Source organism: Cuculus canorus, chromosome 35 (assembly GCF_017976375.1).
Source record: "Cuculus canorus isolate bCucCan1 chromosome 35, bCucCan1.pri, whole genome shotgun sequence".
Lineage (NCBI taxonomy): Eukaryota > Metazoa > Chordata > Aves > Cuculiformes > Cuculidae > Cuculus > Cuculus canorus.
This window is the reverse complement of record NC_071435.1, coordinates 252,036-270,420: the sequence shown is the minus strand read 5'-3', so window position 1 is coordinate 270,420 and position 18,385 is coordinate 252,036. Positions and strand designations below refer to the sequence as shown.

At 62.6% G+C, this 18,385-nt stretch overlaps 2 protein-coding genes across 3 annotated transcripts; both read left to right on the top strand.

Annotated features, from left to right (window-relative positions):
• Positions 1 to 54: 54 nt before the first annotated feature.
• LOC128849923 (ETS domain-containing transcription factor ERF-like) lies at positions 55 to 5,713 on the top strand. Of its 2 annotated transcripts, none has more exons than XM_054052648.1 (4): positions 55 to 189; positions 2,584 to 2,818; positions 3,834 to 3,949; positions 5,521 to 5,713. In XM_054052648.1, the coding sequence occupies exons 1-4, from the start codon at positions 168 to 170 to the stop codon at positions 5,622 to 5,624; spliced, it is 477 nt and encodes a 158-aa protein (XP_053908623.1). In that variant the 5' UTR covers positions 55 to 167; the 3' UTR covers positions 5,625 to 5,713. The 2 variants fall into 2 exon arrangements, with proteins under 2 accessions (XP_053908623.1, XP_053908622.1); XM_054052647.1 differs by having other exon boundaries at positions 5,407 to 5,713.
• A 6,896-nt stretch (positions 5,714 to 12,609) lies between these two features.
• On the top strand, positions 12,610 to 17,904 carry DEDD2 (death effector domain containing 2). The gene is made up of 4 exons (XM_054052600.1): positions 12,610 to 13,229; positions 13,414 to 13,506; positions 14,364 to 14,501; positions 16,315 to 17,904. Exons 1-4 carry the CDS (start codon positions 12,767 to 12,769, stop codon positions 16,692 to 16,694), a joined length of 1,074 nt encoding a protein of 357 aa, XP_053908575.1. The 5' UTR covers positions 12,610 to 12,766; the 3' UTR covers positions 16,695 to 17,904.
• Positions 17,905 to 18,385: the final 481 nt, after the last annotated feature.

Sequence of the window (18,385 nt, the reverse complement as noted above, 5' to 3'; positions counted from 1 at the left end):
AGGGGCGGAGCGGGTGGCGGTTGCCATGGCGACGCCGCTGACGCGCGCGTTGGGGCGGGATGGGCGTGGCCTGAGCCGGCGGGGGGGCGTGGCCTTTTTCCCCCTCAGGTGGGCGTGGCCTGAGCGGGGGGGCGGGGCCGCCCCGAGCGCGATCGCCGCGCGGAGCCATGAAGACCCCGGCGGACGCAGGTGGGGACTGCGCGCCCCTCCCCCGCCCACGGGGGGCCACGGGGGGGGGGGGGGAAGGGGGGGGCAAACTTTGGGGGGGGGTGCAAAGGTGGGGGGGGAGAGGAGAGAAAGGGGGGGGAGGGGAAGAACTTTGCCTCCCCCCGCAAACTTTCCCCCCCCCCAATCCACCCCCACGTGGGGGAGGGGCGGCCCCACGCGCCCCCCCCTGAAAGTTGGGGGGGGGGGTTAAAAGGGGGGGAGGACCCCGCTTTGCCCCCCCTTTCCCCCCCCCCCCGCCGAGTTCCCACACCGGGACCTGTTGCGCCCCCTCCCACGGGGTGGGGGAGGGGCGGCTGCTCCGTTCGGGGGGGGGTAAAAAGAGGGGGGGGGAGGGGCTGTTTCCCCCCCCTCCACGAATTGGGGGGGGGGGACGTGGGGGGGGGAGGGGCCGCTGCCACGTTGTGTGTTTAGGGGGGGGAACACGCCCCTCCCCCCCATTTTCCGCCCACCCCCCTCACCAGCGCGGGGGGAGGGGCGGGGGGGGCAAGTTGTAATTAATTACACTAATTGCTGTTGCCGTATACGGGCGAGGCCTCTCCCCCCCTCCTTTCCCCTCCCCTCACCCCCACTTTTCCCCTCCCCCCCCCCCCCCACCTCCTCCGGCCGCGATCGCGCGCGTTCAAACTTGTCCCCTCCCCCCTCCCGTAGCGGCGCCCCCGCCCTGGCCACGCCCCCCTCCCGCCCTGGCCACGCCCTCTCCCTCCCTGGCCACGCCCCTCTGTGTGTGGGGGAGCCCCCCCCCCCCCCCGCCATGGGTATGTGGGGAGATGTGGGGCAGGGACACCTGGATCCCTCCTGTGGGGCAGCTGTGGGGCGGAGACACCTGGATCCCTCCTATGGGGCAGCTGTGGGGCAGAGACACCTGGATCCCTCCTATGGGGCAGCCGTGGGGCAGGGACACCTGGATCCCTCCTATGGGGCAGCCGTGGGGCAGGGACACCTGGATCCCTCCTATGGGGCAGCTGTGGGGCAGGGACACTATGGGGAAACATGGGGACTGGCCGTAGGGGCCCTCGCTATGGGGAGATGTGGGGCTGTGTCTCTGCTATGGGGCAGCTATGGGGCTGGGTGCCAGAGCACCTGCTGGAGGGGGACGTGGGTCCTCGCTGTGGGTCCGGGCTGTGGGTCAGGGCTCCGCTATGGGTCTGTGGGTCTCCACCGTGGGGCTGTGGTATGGGGAGATGTGGGTCAGGGCTCCGCTATGGGTCTGTGGGTCTCCACCGTGGGGCTGTGGTATGGGGAGATGTGAGTTAGAGCCCCGCTATGGGGCTGTGGGTCCCCGCTATGGGGAGATGTGGGGCTGTGGGTCCCCGCTGTGGGCCTGGGCCCCGCCGTGGGGCCGTGGGTCGTGCCGTGGGTCGCGGTGTCTGGCGGTGCCGGGCGAACAGGGCCCCCATTGACGGCGCCGGTGACGTCACGGCCCCCCCCAACAGGGGCCCCGGTGGCTGCGGGCGCCGGCGAGGGGGGCAGGGCGGCCGTGGGGCGCCCCACAGCTGTGGGGGGTGAGCTATGGGGAGCCCCAGGGCCATGGGTGCGGGCTATGGGGCACCCTACAGCTGTGGGTGCAGGTTATGGGGTGCCCCACAGCCATGGGGGGTGAGCTATGGGGCGCCCCACGGCCTGGTGTGGGTTATGGGGTGCCCCATGGCCTGGGGGTTGTGGGTTATGGGGTGCCCCATATCCATAAGGTGTTGGTTATGTGCCCCACATCTCCCCATAGAGGGGATCCAGGCACCCGAGCCCTGAGATGCTGCTCCGTGATGGGGACCCAAGTCTGTACCCCCAAATCCTGCCCCACATTGGGGACCCCCAAGTCCTGCCCCATAGCTGTGATCCTGGTGTCTGCGCCCCACAAGTCCTGCCCCATAGCGGGGACCCACTTCTCTGTGCCCCACATCTCCCCATAGAGGGGATCCAGGCACCCGAGCCCTGAGATGCTGCTCCGTGCTGGGAACCCAGGTCTGTGCCCCCCAAGTCCTGCCCCATAGCTGTGATCCAGGTGTCTGGGACCCCCAAATCCTGCCCCACAGCGGGGACCCACTTCTCTGTGCCCCACATCTCCCCATAGAGGGGGGATCCAGGCACCCGAGCCCTGAGATGCTGCTCCGTGCTGGGAACCCAGGTCTGTGCCCCCCAAGTCCTGCCCCATAGCTGTGATCCTGGTGTCTGCGCCCCACAAGTCCTGCCCCATAGCGGGGACCCACTTCTCTGTGCCCCACATCTCCCCATAGAGGGGATCCAGGCACCCGAGCCCTGAGATGCTGCTCCGTGCTGGGGACCCAGGTCTGTGCCCCCCAAGTCCTGCCCCATAGCGGGTCCCAGGCCGTGACCCCCGTGCCCCACATCTCCCCACAGGTTTCGCGCTGCCCGAGTGGGCGTACAAGGCGGAGTCGAGCCCCGGCTCGCGGCAGATCCAGCTCTGGCATTTCATCCTGGAGCTGCTGCGCGAGGAGCGCTACCGCGGCGTCATCGCCTGGCAGGGAGAGGCGGGCGAGTTCGTCATCAAAGACCCCGAGGAGGTGGCGCGGCTGTGGGGCGCCCGCAAGTGCAAACCCCACATGAACTACGACAAACTCAGCCGCGCCCTCCGGTGAGCACTGGGAGGGACTGGGAGGGAACTGGGAGGGAGTGGGAGGGCACTGGGAGGGAACTGGGAGGGAACTGGGAGAGAGCAGGAGGCAGTGGGAGGCACTGGGAGGGAACTGGGAGAGAGTAGGAGGCACTGGGAGGCACTGGGAGGGAACTGGGAGAGAGCAGGAGGTACTGGGAGGGAGCAGGAGGTACTGGGAGGGAGCGGGAGGGCACTGGGAGAGAGCAGGAGGCACTGGGAGGGCACTGGGAGAGAGCAGGAGGCACTGGGAGGGAGCAGGAGGCACTGGGAGGGAGCGGGAGGGAGCAGGAGGCACTGGGAGGGAACTGGGAGGGAGCAGGAGGCACTGGGAGAGAGCAGGAGGCACTGGGAGGGAACTGGGAGAGAGCAGGAGGCACTGGGAGGGAGCGGGAGGCACTGGGAGGGAACTGGGAGGGAGCAGGAGGCACTGGGAGGGAACTGGGAGAGAGCAGGAGGCACTGGGAGGGAGCGGGAGGCACTGGGAGGGAGCGGGAGGGCACTGGGAGAGAGCAGGAGGCACTGGAAGGGAACTGGGAGGGAGCAGGAGGTACTGGGAGAGAGCAGGAGGTACTGGGAGGGAGCAGGAGGCACTGGGAGGGAACTGGGAGGGAGCGGGAGGTACTGGGAGAGAGCAGGAGGTACTGGGAGGGAGCAGGAGGCACTGGGAGGGAACTGGGAGGGAGCGGGAGGTACTGGGAGAGAGCAGGAGGTACTGGGAGGGAGCAGGAGGCACTGGGAGGGAGCAGGAGGCACTGGGGTGCAGCAGGAGGCACTGGGGTGCTGGGATACTGGGGGTACTGGTGATACTGGGAGCACTGGGAGTCACTGTCCCCCCCCCCCAGGCGTCTCTACAACAAGCAGATACTGGTGGGTAGCGGGAGGCACTGGGAATACTGGGATGCTGAGGGAATTGGGGACACCGGTGGTGCTGGGGGGGTTACTGGTGCTTACTGGTTCTTACTGGTTCTTACTGGTCCTTACTGGTCCCCCCCAGGTACTACTACAATAAGCGGATTCTGCACAAGACGAAGGGGAAGCGCTTCACCTATAAATTCAACTTCAACAAACTGGTGTTGGTGAACTACCCCTGCCTGGAACTGGGGCTGCCCGGTGCGGTACTGGGGAGACTGGGAGCACTGGGAGGGGGGCCGGAGGCACTGGGGGGGGCCGGAGGCACTGGGAGTGCTGGGATACTGCGGTACTGGGGAGACTGGGAGCACTGGGAGGGGGGCCGGAGGCACTGGGGGGGGCCGGAGGCACTGGGAGTGCTGAGATACCGCGGTACTGGGGAGACTGGGAGCACTGGGAGGGGGGCCGGAGGCACTGGGAGTGCTGGGATACCGCGGTACTGGGGAGCACTGGGAGGGGGGCCGGAGGCACTGGAGGGGGCCGGAGGCACTGGGAGTGCTGGGGTACCGCGGTACTGGGGAGACTGGGAGCACTGGGAGGGGAGAGAGAGGCACTGGGGGGGGCAGGAGGCACTGGGATATGGGGTTACTGGTGATACTGGGAGCACTGGGAGAGGAGAGAGAGGCACTGGGGGGGGCAGGAGGCACTGGGATATGGGGTTACTGGTGATACTGGGAGCACTGGGGGTAGTGGAAGGCACTGGGTTACTGGGGGTATTGGTGGTACTGGGAGCACTGGGAGGGGTGGGAGACACTGGGGCTACTGGTGATACTGGGAGCACTGGGAGGGGTGGGAGACACTGGGGCTACTGGTGATACTGGGAGCACTGGTACCCAGTACAGGGGGGTTGTGGGGGGCTGTGCGTGTTGGGGGGGGGACAGGGGGGTGTCTCCCCCCTCCTCCCCCCTAACTCCCCCCTCCCTTCCCCCCCTCACCAGGGCCCCCCCTCCCCCAAAGCGCCCCCCCCCTGCCCTCCGCCCCCTCCCCTTTCCCTTTCCCCCCCCTCGCCGGCCCCTCCCCCCCCTGCGAGGGGCTCTCCCCGCCGTGCCCCCCCCCGCCCCCCCCCCGAGGACCCCCCCCTCCGCTCGCCGCCCCCCCTCCCGCCTTTCCCGCCCCCCCCTCCCCGTTTCTCTCGACGTTTGGGGTCCCTCAGCGATGGCAGCGACGCCGCCTCGGCCGCCTCCGAACTGGAGGAGCCCCCGGGTGACTCCCCCGCCATGCCCCCCCCCAGCACCCCGCTTTCTGGCGGCGGATTCCGCTCCCTGCCCCCCCCCGCTCCCCGTTTGCCCCCCAACTCCGAAGGCTTTTTCCGCCTTTACCCCCGCGAGCCCTTCGGCGGCGGCGGCGGCGGTGGGGGGGGGTCAGGGAACGGGGGGCTCCTGCCCCCCCCTTTGTCGCCTGCTTTGCCCCTCACCCCCCCCCATTTGGGGTACGCCCCCTCCCCCACCCTCAGCCCCCTTTTTTCCGGGGGGGGATCCCATTTTTCTTTCAGCCCCGAGGATTTGCAGCGGGCGCTGGCGGCGCAAGCCAGGAGCGTTTACAGCTATCACCTCAGCCCTCGAGCCTTCCTCCCCTGCCCCGGGTTCTTCCTCGCCGCTCCCCCCCCGCAACACCACCCCCCACCCCCCCAAAACGACCCCCCCCCTTTCCCTTTCAAGCTTCAACCCCCCCCGCCGGGACGGCGGCAGCGGGAAAAAACTCGGGAACAGCAGCGACAACAAGAACCGACGGCGTCATCGTCATCATCCTCCTCCTCCTCATCATCATCGCAGCCCGAAGCGGGGGGCGCCATGGCGGAGCCCCCCCACATCAAAGTGGAGCCGGTGTCGGAGGAGGAGACGGTGGAGGTGACGGACCTGAGCGAGGAAGACGATGAAGATGATGTCTTTGCGCCCCCACAGCGCCACGAGGAGGAGGAGGAGGAGGAGGAGGAGGAAGAGGGGGAGACGAAGGCTGCGGAGCCGCCGCCCCCCCCCCCCCCTGGGAACCCCCCCCGCGTCCCCCTCAAACTGCGATTCAAGCGCCGTTGGAGCGAGGGGGGTTTGGGGGGCGCAGGGGGCGCAGGGGGGGACCTGCAGCGCGCCACTGCTCAGCTCTCTTTGGACCCCCAAGAATGATGGGGGGGATGATGGGGGGGGGAAATATGGGGGGACACATATTTGGGGGGGGTGCCCGGACCTCCCCCCCCTCGCTGCCTTAACTCGGGGCTCAGCGCCTACATACGGGGAGAGGGGGGTTTTGGGGTGTCCCCCCCCCCCCAATATGTGGGTGGGATTGGAGGGGAACACCCCCCCTACAAAAAGCCTTGAAGTGGGGGGAAAAATGGGGGGGGGGGCTCCAAGTGGGGCAATGTGCAGGGAATGAGCCCCCCCTTTTTTGGGGGGGGCACAGATTGGGGGGGTACCCCCCCTCCCCTTTCTTTGGGTGGCCTTTGGGGGGGGGATGCCCCCAAAATGGAGGAGGGGCGCTCTCAAAAATGGGTGGGACCCCCCCCAAAAAATGTGTGTGGGGGGGGGAGACCCAAAATGGGTGGGAATTCCCCAAAAAAATGGGAAGAACACCACCCACCCCACCCCCCGCAAAATGGGGGGGGGGGGGGATCCTCAAAACAACAGGAACACCCCCAAAAATGGGGGGGGGGAATGAAAAATAGGGGGGAACCCCCCAAAAATGGGGGGAACCCTGGAACATGGGTGCAATCCCCTCCAAAATGGGTGGGAAGCCCTAAAAAAATGGGGTAAACCCCCCCAAATGGGTGGAGAACGCTCAGAAATGGGTGAATCCCCCCCTCAAAATGGCGGGAAACCCTCAAAATGGGCGGGAAACCCTCAAAATGGCGGGAGCTGCCTCAGAAATGGGCGGGAAACCCTCAAAATGGGCGGGAAACCCTCAAAATGGCGGGAGCTGCCTCAGAAATGGGCGGGAAACCCTCAAAATGGCGGGAAACCCTCAAAATGGCGGGAGCTGCCTCAGAAATGGGCGGGAAACCCTCAAAATGGCGGGAAACCCTCAAAATGGCGGGAAACCCTCAAAATGGGCGGGAAACGCTCAAAATGGCGGGAGCTGCCTCAGAAATGGGCGGGAAATCCTCAAAATGGCGGGAGCTGCCTCAGAAATGGGCGGGAAACCCTCAAAATGGCGGGAGCTGCCTCAGAAATGGGCGGGAAACCCTCAAAATGGGTGGGAAACCCTCAAAATGGCGGGAGCTGCCTCAAAAATGGGCGGGAAACCTTCAAAATGGGCGGGAAACCCTCAAAATGGCGGGAGCTGCCTCAGAAATGGGCGGGAAACCCTCAAAATGGAGGGAGCTGCCTCAGAAATGGGCGGGAAACCCTCAAAATGGCGGGAGCTGCCTCAAAAATGGGCGGGAAACCCTCAAAATGGCGGGAGCTGCCTCAAAAATGGGCGGGAAACCCTCAAAATGGGCGGGAAACGCTCAAAATGGCGGGAGCTGCCTCAGAAATGGGCGGCAAGCCCTCAAAATGGCGGGAAACCTTCAAAATGGGCGGGAAACCCTCAAAATAACTGGGACCCCCCAAAAAATGGGTAGAAACTGCCCCCAAATGGGCAGAGCCCCCCCGAAATGGTTGGGAATGGCCTGAAATGGATGTGGGTGCCTAAAAAAATGGGTGGGAAATGCCCCAAATTGGGTGAAACCGCCCCCCAAAAAATAGGAGCGGTGTTCAAAAAACGGGTGTGAAGGGGGGGCCCTCCCCCCAAAACTGGGCAGGACCCTCCCCAAAATGGCCTGGATACTCCTGGAATGGGTGAGGACCCTCCAAAATGGGTGAAACCGCCCGCAAGATAGGTGTGACCCTCAAAAACGGGTGGAACCCCCCCAAGAACGGGTAGAAACGCTCTAAAACAGGTGGGAACCCCCCCAAAAAACGGTTGAAATCCCTCTAAAAATGGGTAAAATCTCCCTTAACGGGTGAAATCCTTCCAAAAATGGGTGAAATCCCCCCAAAACGGGTGAAATCCCTCCCAAAAGGGGGAGAAACCCTCCCAAAACGGGTGGAGACGCCCCCAAAATGGGTGTAATTTCCCCTTAAAATGGACAGGAAACCCCCAAAATGGGTGGGAACCTCCAAAAATTGGGTGGGAACGCCCAAAATTGGATGGGAACGCCTAAAATTGGGTGGACCCCCCCAAAAAACTGGGTGGGAAACACCCCAAAAAGGGTGGGAAGCCCTGAAAAACTGGGGGGGAACCCCCGAAAACGGGTGGGCCCCCCCCAAAACGGGTGGGACCTTCGCAGAGCCGGGTGGGTGACCCCCCCCCCCGGGCTTTTAAGCACAAATAATGGCTTTTTCTCCCCAAAATGCAAAGGGGAGAGGGGCCGCCGGCACAGCCCCTCTTCTCCCCCCCCCCCAGGCAAAGGGGGGGTCCCTGTTTTGGGGTTTTTTCCCTGTACAAACGGCTTTATGTAACCAAAAACGGGGGGAGAGGGGGTGGGGGGGGGGCTCTTAAGTGCCTGTGGGGTGATGGGAGGGGGGGGCCCCGCCTGCGCCCCCCCCACGGCCCCCCCAAACCGACCCCTCCCCCCTCCAATCTCTGCCATTTGTGGGGTGAAGAGGGTGCTCAGCCCCTCACACCCCCCCCCCCCCCCCGTGGTGGGGGAAGGGTTGGGGGAAGGGCAGGGTCCGGTTTGGGGGTTCAGGGCGGGGGGGGGTGTGGGGGGTGTCTTAATGAAGCCTTATTGACAGCTGTAAATAGGGGGGAGCAGAGGAGGGGGGATGTGGGGTAACCAATAAAGATTTCACAGTTCGGGGCGGGTTTGAAGGTGACGGGGGGGGGGGGGGGGGGGGGGGCTGCCCCCCTGCCCCATAGGGACCTTCCCCTGCCCCATAGAGACCCCTCTGCCCTATAGCAAATCCCTCCCTGCCCCATAGACACTCTCCCCTGCCCCATAGGGATCTATCCCTGTGCCCCATAGGGACCCTCCCCTGCCCCATAGGGACCCCTATGCCCTCTGGCAAGTCCCTCCCTGCCCCATAGGGACCCTCCCCTGCCCCATAGAGACCCCTCTGCCCTATTGCAAATCCCTCTCTGCCCAATAGGGATCCATCCCCGTGCCCCATAGGGACCCTCTGCCCTATAGCAAATCCCTCCCTGCCCCATAGGGACCCCTCTGCCCTATAGCAAATCCCTCCCGGCCCCATAGACACTCTCCTCTCCCCCATAGGGACCCTCCCCTGCCCCATAGCAAATCCCTCCCTGTCCCATAGACAATCTCCTGCCCCATAGGCCACACTTCCGGGTTCCCAGGCGCCGTTACCAGGCAACGCGACGCTTCCTGGCTCCTTTCCCCACCCCTTTTCCGTCGTCATCTGCGTGCGCTGAGACTACAACTCCCAGCGTCCTTTGCACGCGGCACCATTAGGCACCCACCCGGCCCGTCGTATCCCAGCATCCTTTGCGCGGGGGGTCTCGTGCTTAGGCGCCAGGACTCTATTTCCCAGCAGCCTTTGCGCTCCCAAAGCGCGCGTGCGCTCTTCAGGACTATCCCTCCCAGCAGCCTTTGCGCGCATATAGACGACAGCGCCAGCCCGGACTCCATTTCCCAGCGTCCTTTGCGCTTCGTTCCTCTGCCTTCATTTCCCATCGCCCTTTGCGGCCACCTGGACTACATTACCCCTCATTTTCCCTCTTCCTCCTCCCTTTTACCGCTGTTCCCCCCTCTTTTGCTCCCCCTTCTCCTTTCACTCCCCCCCTTTTCCTTTCACCCCCCCTTCCTCTTTCACAGCCCCTCTTTGGCTCCACTTTCTTCCCCTTTTAACACCCCATCGCCCCCCCAATAAATCATTGCCATGGGGGGGGGCTGTGATTGGGGGGTTGGGATGGTTTGGGGGGTCCAGGAGGGCACCAGAGAGGCTTTGGGGGACACCACTGCGGGGCTGGGACGCCGCTATAGGGCAGAGAAGGCTGAGGCCCTTGCTATGGGGCACAGGCGGGGCACAGGGTCCCCACTATGGGGCACAGAGACCCCGCCATGGGGCTGAGGAGCTCTACTATGGGACACACGGACCCTACTGTGGGGCAGGAGGCCCCTCTATGGGGCAGAGCAGCCTGGGGGGACCCCCCATGAGGCACAGGGCCCCTCTATGGGGCAGAGAAGCTCGGGGGGGGGCCCCGCTATGGGGCGCAGGATCCGCTCTCCCCCTCCCTCTCCTCAGCGCGCGCTCATTGGCGGGGTGGGCGTGGCCAAGCACTGACCACGCCCCCAGCCTCGCTCTCACCCGCCTTCGGGGGCGTGACCAAATATTAGGTTTGGATGTGTGGGAGGGGGCCAACGCATGACCACGCCCCTTCCCCTCTGCCGGCCGCGTGGGGGGCGTTCGGCACGCGGCGCCGCACGCGGGCGCGCACGTGCGTTCGCACGCGGCGGCCGCGCACGTGGGGGCGCACGCGGGGGGCGGGGGGGAGGGAGCGCGCCGCTACGCAAACGGCGTACGCCACTGCCGGAGCGGCCATTGGGGGGGATGTGGCCCTACCTTACGCCACTGGCGTAGCCCCCTATTCCTGCTGTGCCTCTTTACGCTGCTAGCGGAGCCACTTATGCCGGCAGCGTCTCCATCTTTACCAGTGCCGCAGCTCCCCTATGCCTGCCGCGTCCCCATACGCCACTAATGTTGCCCCCCATCCTACCAGTGCCCCTTCACGCCTGTAGCGTAGGCCTCTAATGCCTCCTGTGCGTCCTTACGCCACTAGTGTAGCCCCCATATGCTGCTTTAGCCCTATCTTAAGCCACTAGCGTAGCTCCCACACGCTGCTTTGACCCCATCTTAAGCTACTGGTGTAGCCCCCCCTACGCTAGCCCTGTGCTCTTACGCCACTAGCGTAGGCCTCATATACTACCTTTATCCCCATATTACGCCACTAGCGTAGCCCCTCTATGCCAGCAAGTGTCCCCTTGCGCCACTGGCGCAGACCCCCCTCGTGCAGCTACGGCCGCGTTATGCCATTTGCGTCCCCACCCTACGCCACTCGCGCAGCGCGCTGTCCCCTCGTGCGCATGCGCACTGTCGGGAGGCGGGGGGGAAGGGGGCAGGCGGTGCCGGCCCCTCCCCTCACACGTGGGTCACGTGGCCGGCGCCCGGGCGTCCGCGTGCCGGGGGCCGCGCATGCGCACGGTGCGGGTCCCGCCCGCCGGGGGGGCGGGGCCAGGGTTGAGGCGCGGCCAATGGGAGCGCGCGGCGGGGGCGCCGCCGCCAATGGGAACGAAAGGAGAGGCGCGGGGAGGGCGTGGCCAAGGGAGGGGGCGGAGAACAACTGTGTAGGGGCGGGGCCACGGCGGCCGCGCATGCTCAGAGCGATCGAAGGTGCCAGAAGAAGCCGGGCGGGCGGCGGCGGCGGCGACGGTGAGGGGCGAGGGGGGGGGGGGGGCTGGGAGGGGGCTCTGGGGCTGAACCCCAGCTTGGGGGGCGAGGGGGAGGGCGCTCTGGGGCGGGGACCGGCCGTGTCCCCTTCGAGCGCCGCTGGCGTAGCCCCCCTGCAGGCTTCTGCCTCTTTACGCCACTGGCGTAGCCTCCTGTGCTGCTTCTGCCTCCTTACGTAGCCCCCTATGCCGGCTGTGCCTCCTTGCAGTGCTGGCGTAGCCCCCCTGTAGTATTTCTGCCTTCTTACGCCGTTGGTGTAGCCCCCTGTGCTGGCTGTGCCTGTTCACGCTACTGACGTAGCCTCCCTGCGGTGCCTCTCTGTCCTTAGGCCACTGGCGTAGCCCTCCTGCGGTGCTTCTGCCTCCTTACGACACTGGCGTAGCCCCCTATGCTACTGTCCCTTCTTAACGCCGCTGGCGTAGCTCCCCTGTGGTGTGTTTGCTTCTTTACGCCACCGGCGTAGTCCTCTATGTCGGCCGTGCGTCCTTATGCCGTAAGCGTAGCCCGCTTGTGTCACTTTACGCCACTGGCGTAGCTTCTTTATGCCGGCCGTGTCCCCATCTTACGCCACTGGCGTAGCCCCCGTGTGCCCATTTCACGCTCTTGAGGGGGGAACTGGGGGGGTCCCTGAAGTTAAAGCCCCCTTGAGGGGGTGTGGAGGCGCTCGGGGGTCCCCGAGATGAGGGTCTGGGAGCTGTAGGGGGGGAGGGGGGGAGGGGGGGGTTGGCTGCTCCTGTGGGGTTGAGGAAGGGGAAGGGGGGGATTTGGGGGGTCTGTGCCCCCCAGAATTTGGGGGGGAAGGGGAAGGTGACACTGTGGCCCTCGGGGCAGTGAGGTCACAGCGGGGGGAGTGACATCACCGCGTCTGTGGGCGGAGAGGGGGGAAGAGTCGCTTCCCTCACCCCCCCCCCCCCCCCTTGTCTCTTCCAGGCTCTTTCCTGACCCCTCCCACGGCCATTTCTGACCCCCCCGTATTATTTCTGGGCCCCCCGGGTCGTAACCACCATCTCCAGGCTCATTCCTGCTTCCCCAGGGCCATTTCTGTTCGACCCCTGTGCCCCGTCTCATTCCCAGTCCCCCCATCCCCTTCCTGACCCCTCCAAGGCCATTCCTGACACCCCCATTCTCATTCCGGACTTCCCCTCCAGGCTCATTCCCACCTGCCTGGTCTCATTCCTGTCCCTCTCCTCCAGATCATTCCTGACCCCCGTTTCATTCCCAGCCTCTTTCCCATTCCTGACCCCACAATCCTGTTCCCAGTGCATTCCAGCCCCCCCATCTCATTCCTGTCCTCCCTCTGGGTCACCCCTAATCCCCCCTCATCCCATTCCTTGCTCCTTAGGGTCATTCCTGACACCCCTCATCCCATTCCTTGCCCCATACGGTCATTCCTGACTCCCTCATCCCATTTCTTGCCCCCTTGGGTTATTCCTGATCCCCTCATCCCATTCCTTGCCCCCTTGGGTCATTCCTGAACCCCCCCAATCCCATTCCCCCCCCAATTCCATTCCCACCCCTCGCTCCCCCCCAAGCTCCGGCCGTGGAGTCCCTCCGAGCTCTTTCCCAACTCCATTCCCCTCAGGGTGGAGGGGACGACACCAACTCCCCCCCTTCCCGCCGCCCCTCCCCGGGTTCCCCCATGTCCCGTGTTCCCTGGGAGGAAGAGGAATGCCTGGATTATTATGGGATGGTATCGCTGCACCGCCTTTTCGAGGTGGTGGGTTCCCAGCTGACGCCCAGCGACGTCGCCGTCCTCTCGTTCCTGCTGGACGAATCGCCTCCGGCCCCGCACCCGCTGGACCCCGCGCTGTGGGGCGGCGAGGGGAGCGCTTCCCCGCAGCTCCTGGAGCGCTGGAACCGCCGCCGGCGCCGCCTGCACCGACACCACCACCACCATCATCATCACCACCACCAACGCGCCGAGGATGAGGAGCGACTGCGTCCGCCGCCGGCGCCGCCGCGGGACGGCGTGGAGCTGCTGCTGGAGCTGGAACGGCGCGGGCTCTGCGACGAGGGCAACGTGCGGCACCTGCTGCAGCTCCTGCGCGTCCTCACGCGCCACGACCTGCTCCACTGCGTCTCCTTCAAGCGGCCTCGCACCGGTAATGCCACCGGTTCCCCGTCCCGGCGTCACTCGCGGCCACCGATTCCCCGTCCCCATCCCTGTGTTGCCCTCAGCCACCGGTTCCCCATCCCGGCGTTGCCCCCCGTTCCCGTCCCCCCGCGTTCCCAGTGCTCCCACTTGCGGGTAGGAGCTGATTTTGGGGTGATTTTGGGGTGTTTCAGTCTCGCCGGAGCGGTTCACCTGCGGGCCGGCCGTCGTGGGGAGCTGCCTGAGCGCCGGCGCCCCCCAACCCCGCCAGGAGAACTGGGAGACTGGTACGGCTGGGGGGCAGTTCTGGGTGGTTGGGGGGCAGTTCTGGGTGCTGTGGGGCAGTAGGGGTGGTTGGGGGGCAGTTCTGGGTGGTTGGGGGGCAGTTCTGAGCACAGTGGGGCAGCAGGGGGGAGATAGGGGACACCATGGGGGAGTTGTTGGTGGTTGGGGAGCAGTTATGGGTGATTTGGGGGCAGTTATGGGGCAGCACGGGGCACTTACGGGTGATTAGGAGGCATTTATGGGCACTGTGGGGCAGCAGGGGGGCAGTTAGAGGTGGTTGTGGGGCAGTTATGGGTGCCATGGGGCAGCAGGGGGGAGTTATGGGGGACTGGGGGGCAGTTATGGGGCAGTTCTCACTGCTGTGGGGCAGCAGGGGGGAGTTATGGGGAACTGGGGGGCAGTTATGGGGCAGTTATGGGTGCCGTGGGGCAGCAGGGAGGAGTTATGGGGTACTGGAGGGGCAGTTATGGGGCAGTTCTCACTGCTGTGGGGCAGCAGGGGGGAGTTATGGGGAACTGGGGGGCAGTTATGGGGCAGTTATGGGTGCCGTGGGGCAGCAGGGAGGAGTTATGGGGGACTGGGGGGCAGTTATGGGGCAGTTCTGACTGCTGTGGGGCAGCAGGGTGGGGGTTATGGGGGACTGGGGGGCAGTTATGAGGCAGTGTAGGTGGCTGTGGGGCAGCAGGGGGGAGTTATGGGGGACTGGGGGGCAATTATGGGGCAGTTCTCACTGCTGTGGGGCGGCAGGGAGGAGTTATGGGGGACTGGGGGGCAGTTATGGAGCAGTGTAGGTGACTGTGGGGGTGCTATGGGTCACGCCGTGGGTCGCTATGGGGCACTGATCCATGTTTCCCGCCAGGCTCCAGCTCCGGGAAGCGCAAGCGCAGCAGCCGCCGCAGCCGTCGCAGCAGCAGCAGCCGCAGCAGCAGCCGCAGCAGCCGGACACCCCTCGCCCCCCGCCGGCCCCCCCCGGAGCCCCCCGCCAAGGTCACCTGCGGTACGGGACCCGCTTTGGGGCCAAACCCTCGGCCTTTGGTTAAATCCCTGCCTTTCGGGGGACCTTTTCCCACTTTCCACCCGGCTGGGGTCTTTTTTCCCCCCGTTTTGTCCCGTTTTGCGTCCCTTTTATTTCCATTTTCAGTCTTTTCCCCCCTTATTGCCCCATTTTGAGTTCCTTTTTCCTCCATTTTTGGTCCTTATCCCTCCCTTTTTGGTCCTTTTGCCCCATTTTGGGTTCCTTTAATGTCCATTTTCAGTCTTTTCCTCATTCTTGCGCCATTTTGGGTCCCTTTTACCTACATTTTAAGTCTTTTTCCCCTTTCTTGCCCTGTTTTGGGTTTCTTTTTCCTCTATTTTTGGTCGTTATTCCTCCGTTTTTGGTCCTTTTCCCCCCTTTTGCCCCATTTTGGGTCCCTTTTCCCCCTTTTTGCCCCATTTTGAGCCCCTTTTCCCTCCATTTTTGGTCTCTTTCCCCCTTCTTGCCCCATTTTGGGTCCCTTTTATCTCTATTTTAGGTATTTTCTCCCCTTTTTTCCTCATGTTGGCTCTCTTTTACCTCAATTTTGGGTCTTTTCCCTCATTTTTGCCCAATTTTCTGTGACTTTTCCCTCATTTCGGGATTAATTCCCCCTTTTCCCTTTGTTCTGCATCTTTTTCTCCCCCCATTTTGGATCTTTTCCCCCCATTTTGGATCTTTTCCCCCCATTTTGGGATTAACTTCCTCTCTTCCCTCTGCTTTGAGACTTCTCCGCAATTTTTCCCTCCATTTTTGGTCCTTTTCCCTCCATTTTTGGTCCTTTTCCCTCCATTTTTGGTCCTTTTCCCTCCATTTTTGGTCCTTTCCCCCCCTTTTTGCCCCATTTTCATTCCCTTTTCCCTCCATTTTGGGTCCTTTTCCCCCCTTTTTGCCCCTTTTAGGGTCCCTTTTCCCCCTGTTTTGGGCTTAACTCCCCATTCTTTCTCTATTTTTGAGTCTTTTTGCCCCGTTTTGGATCCTTTTCTCCGTTTTATTGAGGTCAATCACCTCTTGCCCACATTTTGGGGTCCCGTCTCCCCAGTTTGGCTCCCTTTTCCCCCTATTTTGGGATTCGCCGCCTCCTTTACCCACCAGTTTTGGGTTTCGCCCCTTCTTCCCCCCCTGGTTTGGGATTAGCCCCCTGTTTTCCCCCCTTTTTGGGGATTAATCCCTTCTTTTTCCCTGTATTTTGGGATTAACCCCTTTCTTCCCCCCCCCATTTTGGGATTAGCTCCCTCTTTTTCCCCCCTATTTTGGTCCTAATCCCCTCTTTTTCCCCCCTATTTTGGGATTAACTCCCTCTTTCCCCCCATTATTTTGGGATTAGCCCCATTTTTCCCCCCTATTTTGAGATTAATCCCCTCTTTTTCCTCTGTATTTTGGTCCTAATCCTCTCTTTTTCCCCCTATTTTGGGATTAACTCCTTCTTTTTCCCCCTATTTTGGTCCTAATCCCCTCTTTTCCCCCCTATTTTGGGGTTAACTCTCTCTTTCCCCCCATTATTTTGGGATTAGCCCCATTTTTCCCCCCTATTTTGGGAGTAACCCCTTCTTTTCCCCCCTCTATTTTGGGATTAACCGTTTCTTTTCCCCCCTATTTTGGGATTAACCGTTTCTTTTCCCCCCTATTTTGGGATTAACCCCTTCTTTTCTCCCCTATTTTGGGAGTAACCCCTTCTTTCCCCCCTCTATTTTGGGATTAACCCCTTCTTTTCTCCCCTATTTTGGGAGTAACCCCTTCTTTCCCCCTCTATTTTGGGATTAACCCCCCTTTTCCCGTGCTCTTCGCCCCTCAGACATCCGCCTGCGCGTCCGCGCTGAGTACTGCGACCACGACTCGGCTCTTCGCCGCAGCGTCGCCTCCAGCCGCCCTCGCGGTCCAGGTCGTCAGCTCGACGTGTTCGGCCAAGCCAGCGGCATTCTCAAATCCCGGGATTTGGGTTCCATCCTCTGCGATATCAAATTCTCGGAGCTTTCCTACCTGGACGCTTTTTGGGGGGATTACCTGAACGGAGCGCTGCTCGAGGCGCTCAAAGGCGTTTTCCTCACCGAGGGGTTGCGCCGCGCCGTGGGGCGCGAGGCCGTCCGCCTGCTCGTTAGCGTCGACCAGGACGACTACGAGGAAGGGCGGAAGCTCCTCCTTCGCGCCGCCCAGAGGAACCAGACCTCGCCCTAGAGTTTGGAATTCCGGGGCCTGGAAAAAATCCCCGCTCCCGCCCCGAGAACGCGGGAAAATGAGACTTCGGGGGAAATCCGGGGGAAATTGGGGGTGGACGAGGCCGTTCCCGTCTTCGTTAGCGTTGATTTGGACGATGACGAGGAGAAATGGGAGATCCTCCTTCGGGTTTCCTGGAAAACCCATCCCTTCCATGGATTTTGGGGTCCCTGAGGCTGGAAAACCCCCAAAAATGTTATGAAATGGGAATTTGGGTGGAATCCGGGGGAAATTGGGGGTGGACGAGGCCGTTCCCATCTTCTTTAGCATCAGTCGGGATGATAACGAGGAGGGATGGAACCTCCTGCTTGGGGCTTCCCCCCAAAAAACAGCTTTTTCCATGGATTTTGGGGTTTCCATGGCTGGAATCCCCCCAGATGTTGGGGAAAAAAGGGGTTTGGGGGTCTGTGAGGACATTTGTCTCCTCGTTAGCGTTAATTATGATGATGATGAGGAAGGAGGAGAAGTTCGGGCACTGCAGGAACCGGAAAAAAGAGCACTTTCCATGGATTTGAGGGCCTAAACCCCCCAAAACATCAAGAAATGGGGTTTGGGGGGGGAAGTTTGATAGGATTTGGGGGTGTATGAGGCCGCTCGCCCTCCTCGTTAGCGTTAATTAGGATAATTAGGAGGGACAGAGGCTCCAGCTCCGAGAATCCCTGAAAATCTGTCTCCCCCGCGTGGATTTTGGGGTCCCTGAGGCCAATTCTGACCCCAAAAGTTGGGAAATGGGGGGGGTTTGAGGTAATTAGGGGGGGGGGTTGAGCCGTTCTCTTCGTTAGTGCTAACGAGGAATGAAAGCTCCGGCTCGGGGCACCCCAAAACCCACTCCTCGCCCACATGGATTTGGGGCCGAACCCCCCAAAATGGCAAAAAAAAAGGGGGGGTTTGAGGGGGTTTTGGGGTTTTAAGCCATTTCCCTCCTTTTTAGTGATGAATTTGCTAATTAATGGGGGGGGGGTACCCCAACACCCCCCCCATGGGGTTCAACCCCCAAAATGGCACCAAAGGGGGCATAAAAGAGGGGTTTTCACCCCAAAATTCACCCCCTTTGTATTGAGGTTATATTAAGGGGGGGGGGGGAGTGCCTGGGAACCCCAAAATCTGCTCTTTTCACCCCAAAAATGTCCCCCCCCGGGTGTTTTGGGCCATGGGGGTGTCCTGGCACCCCAAAATCCACTCCCCATCAGCCGGGGGGGGGGTCAGAGCCCCCCAAAACCGGCTGCCCCCCCCCCCCCCGGTTATATTTTGTATGGCAGTCCCCCCACTTCTTGGGGGGGGGGCGTGTAAATATGCAAATGAGCAATTAAAGTAATGAGCTGAGAGGCTGTGTGTGGTCTGTGACGTCACGGGGAGGGGCGGGGTCAGCGCTGGGGGGAATGGGAAAAGGGTAAATCTGAGGGTTTGGGGTGAAAAGTGGGGGTTTGGGGTAAAAAAAGGGGATTTGGGGTAGAAATTGATTAAATTGGGGGTAAAAAGGGGATTTGGGGGTGAAAATGGGTTAAATTGGGGGTAAAAAGGGGGATTTGGGGATGGAAATTGATTAAATTGGGGGTAAAAAAGGGGATTTGGGGGTGAAAATGGGTTAAATTGGGGGTAAAAAAGGGGATTTAGGGGTGAAAATGGGTTAAATTGGGGTAAAAAAAGGGGAT

Bases quoted from the DNA above. Each gene is read 5' to 3' on its own strand.
- LOC128849923 (XM_054052647.1), top strand. From the start codon at position 168: ATGAAGACCCCGGCGGACGCAG. The intron at 190-2,583 runs GTGGGGACTGCG...ATCTCCCCACAG, and splicing joins GAAGACCCCGGCGGACGCAG to GTTTCGCGCTGCCCGAGTGG. The intron at 2,819-3,833 runs GTGAGCACTGGG...GGTCCCCCCCAG, and splicing joins AAACTCAGCCGCGCCCTCCG to GTACTACTACAATAAGCGGA.
- DEDD2 (XM_054052600.1), top strand. From the start codon at position 12,767: ATGTCCCGTGTTCCCTGGGAGGAAGAGGAATGCCTGGATTATTATGGG. The intron at 13,507-14,363 runs GTACGGCTGGGG...GTTTCCCGCCAG, and splicing joins CCAGGAGAACTGGGAGACTG to GCTCCAGCTCCGGGAAGCGC. The intron at 14,502-16,314 runs GTACGGGACCCG...TTCGCCCCTCAG, and splicing joins CCCCGCCAAGGTCACCTGCG to ACATCCGCCTGCGCGTCCGC.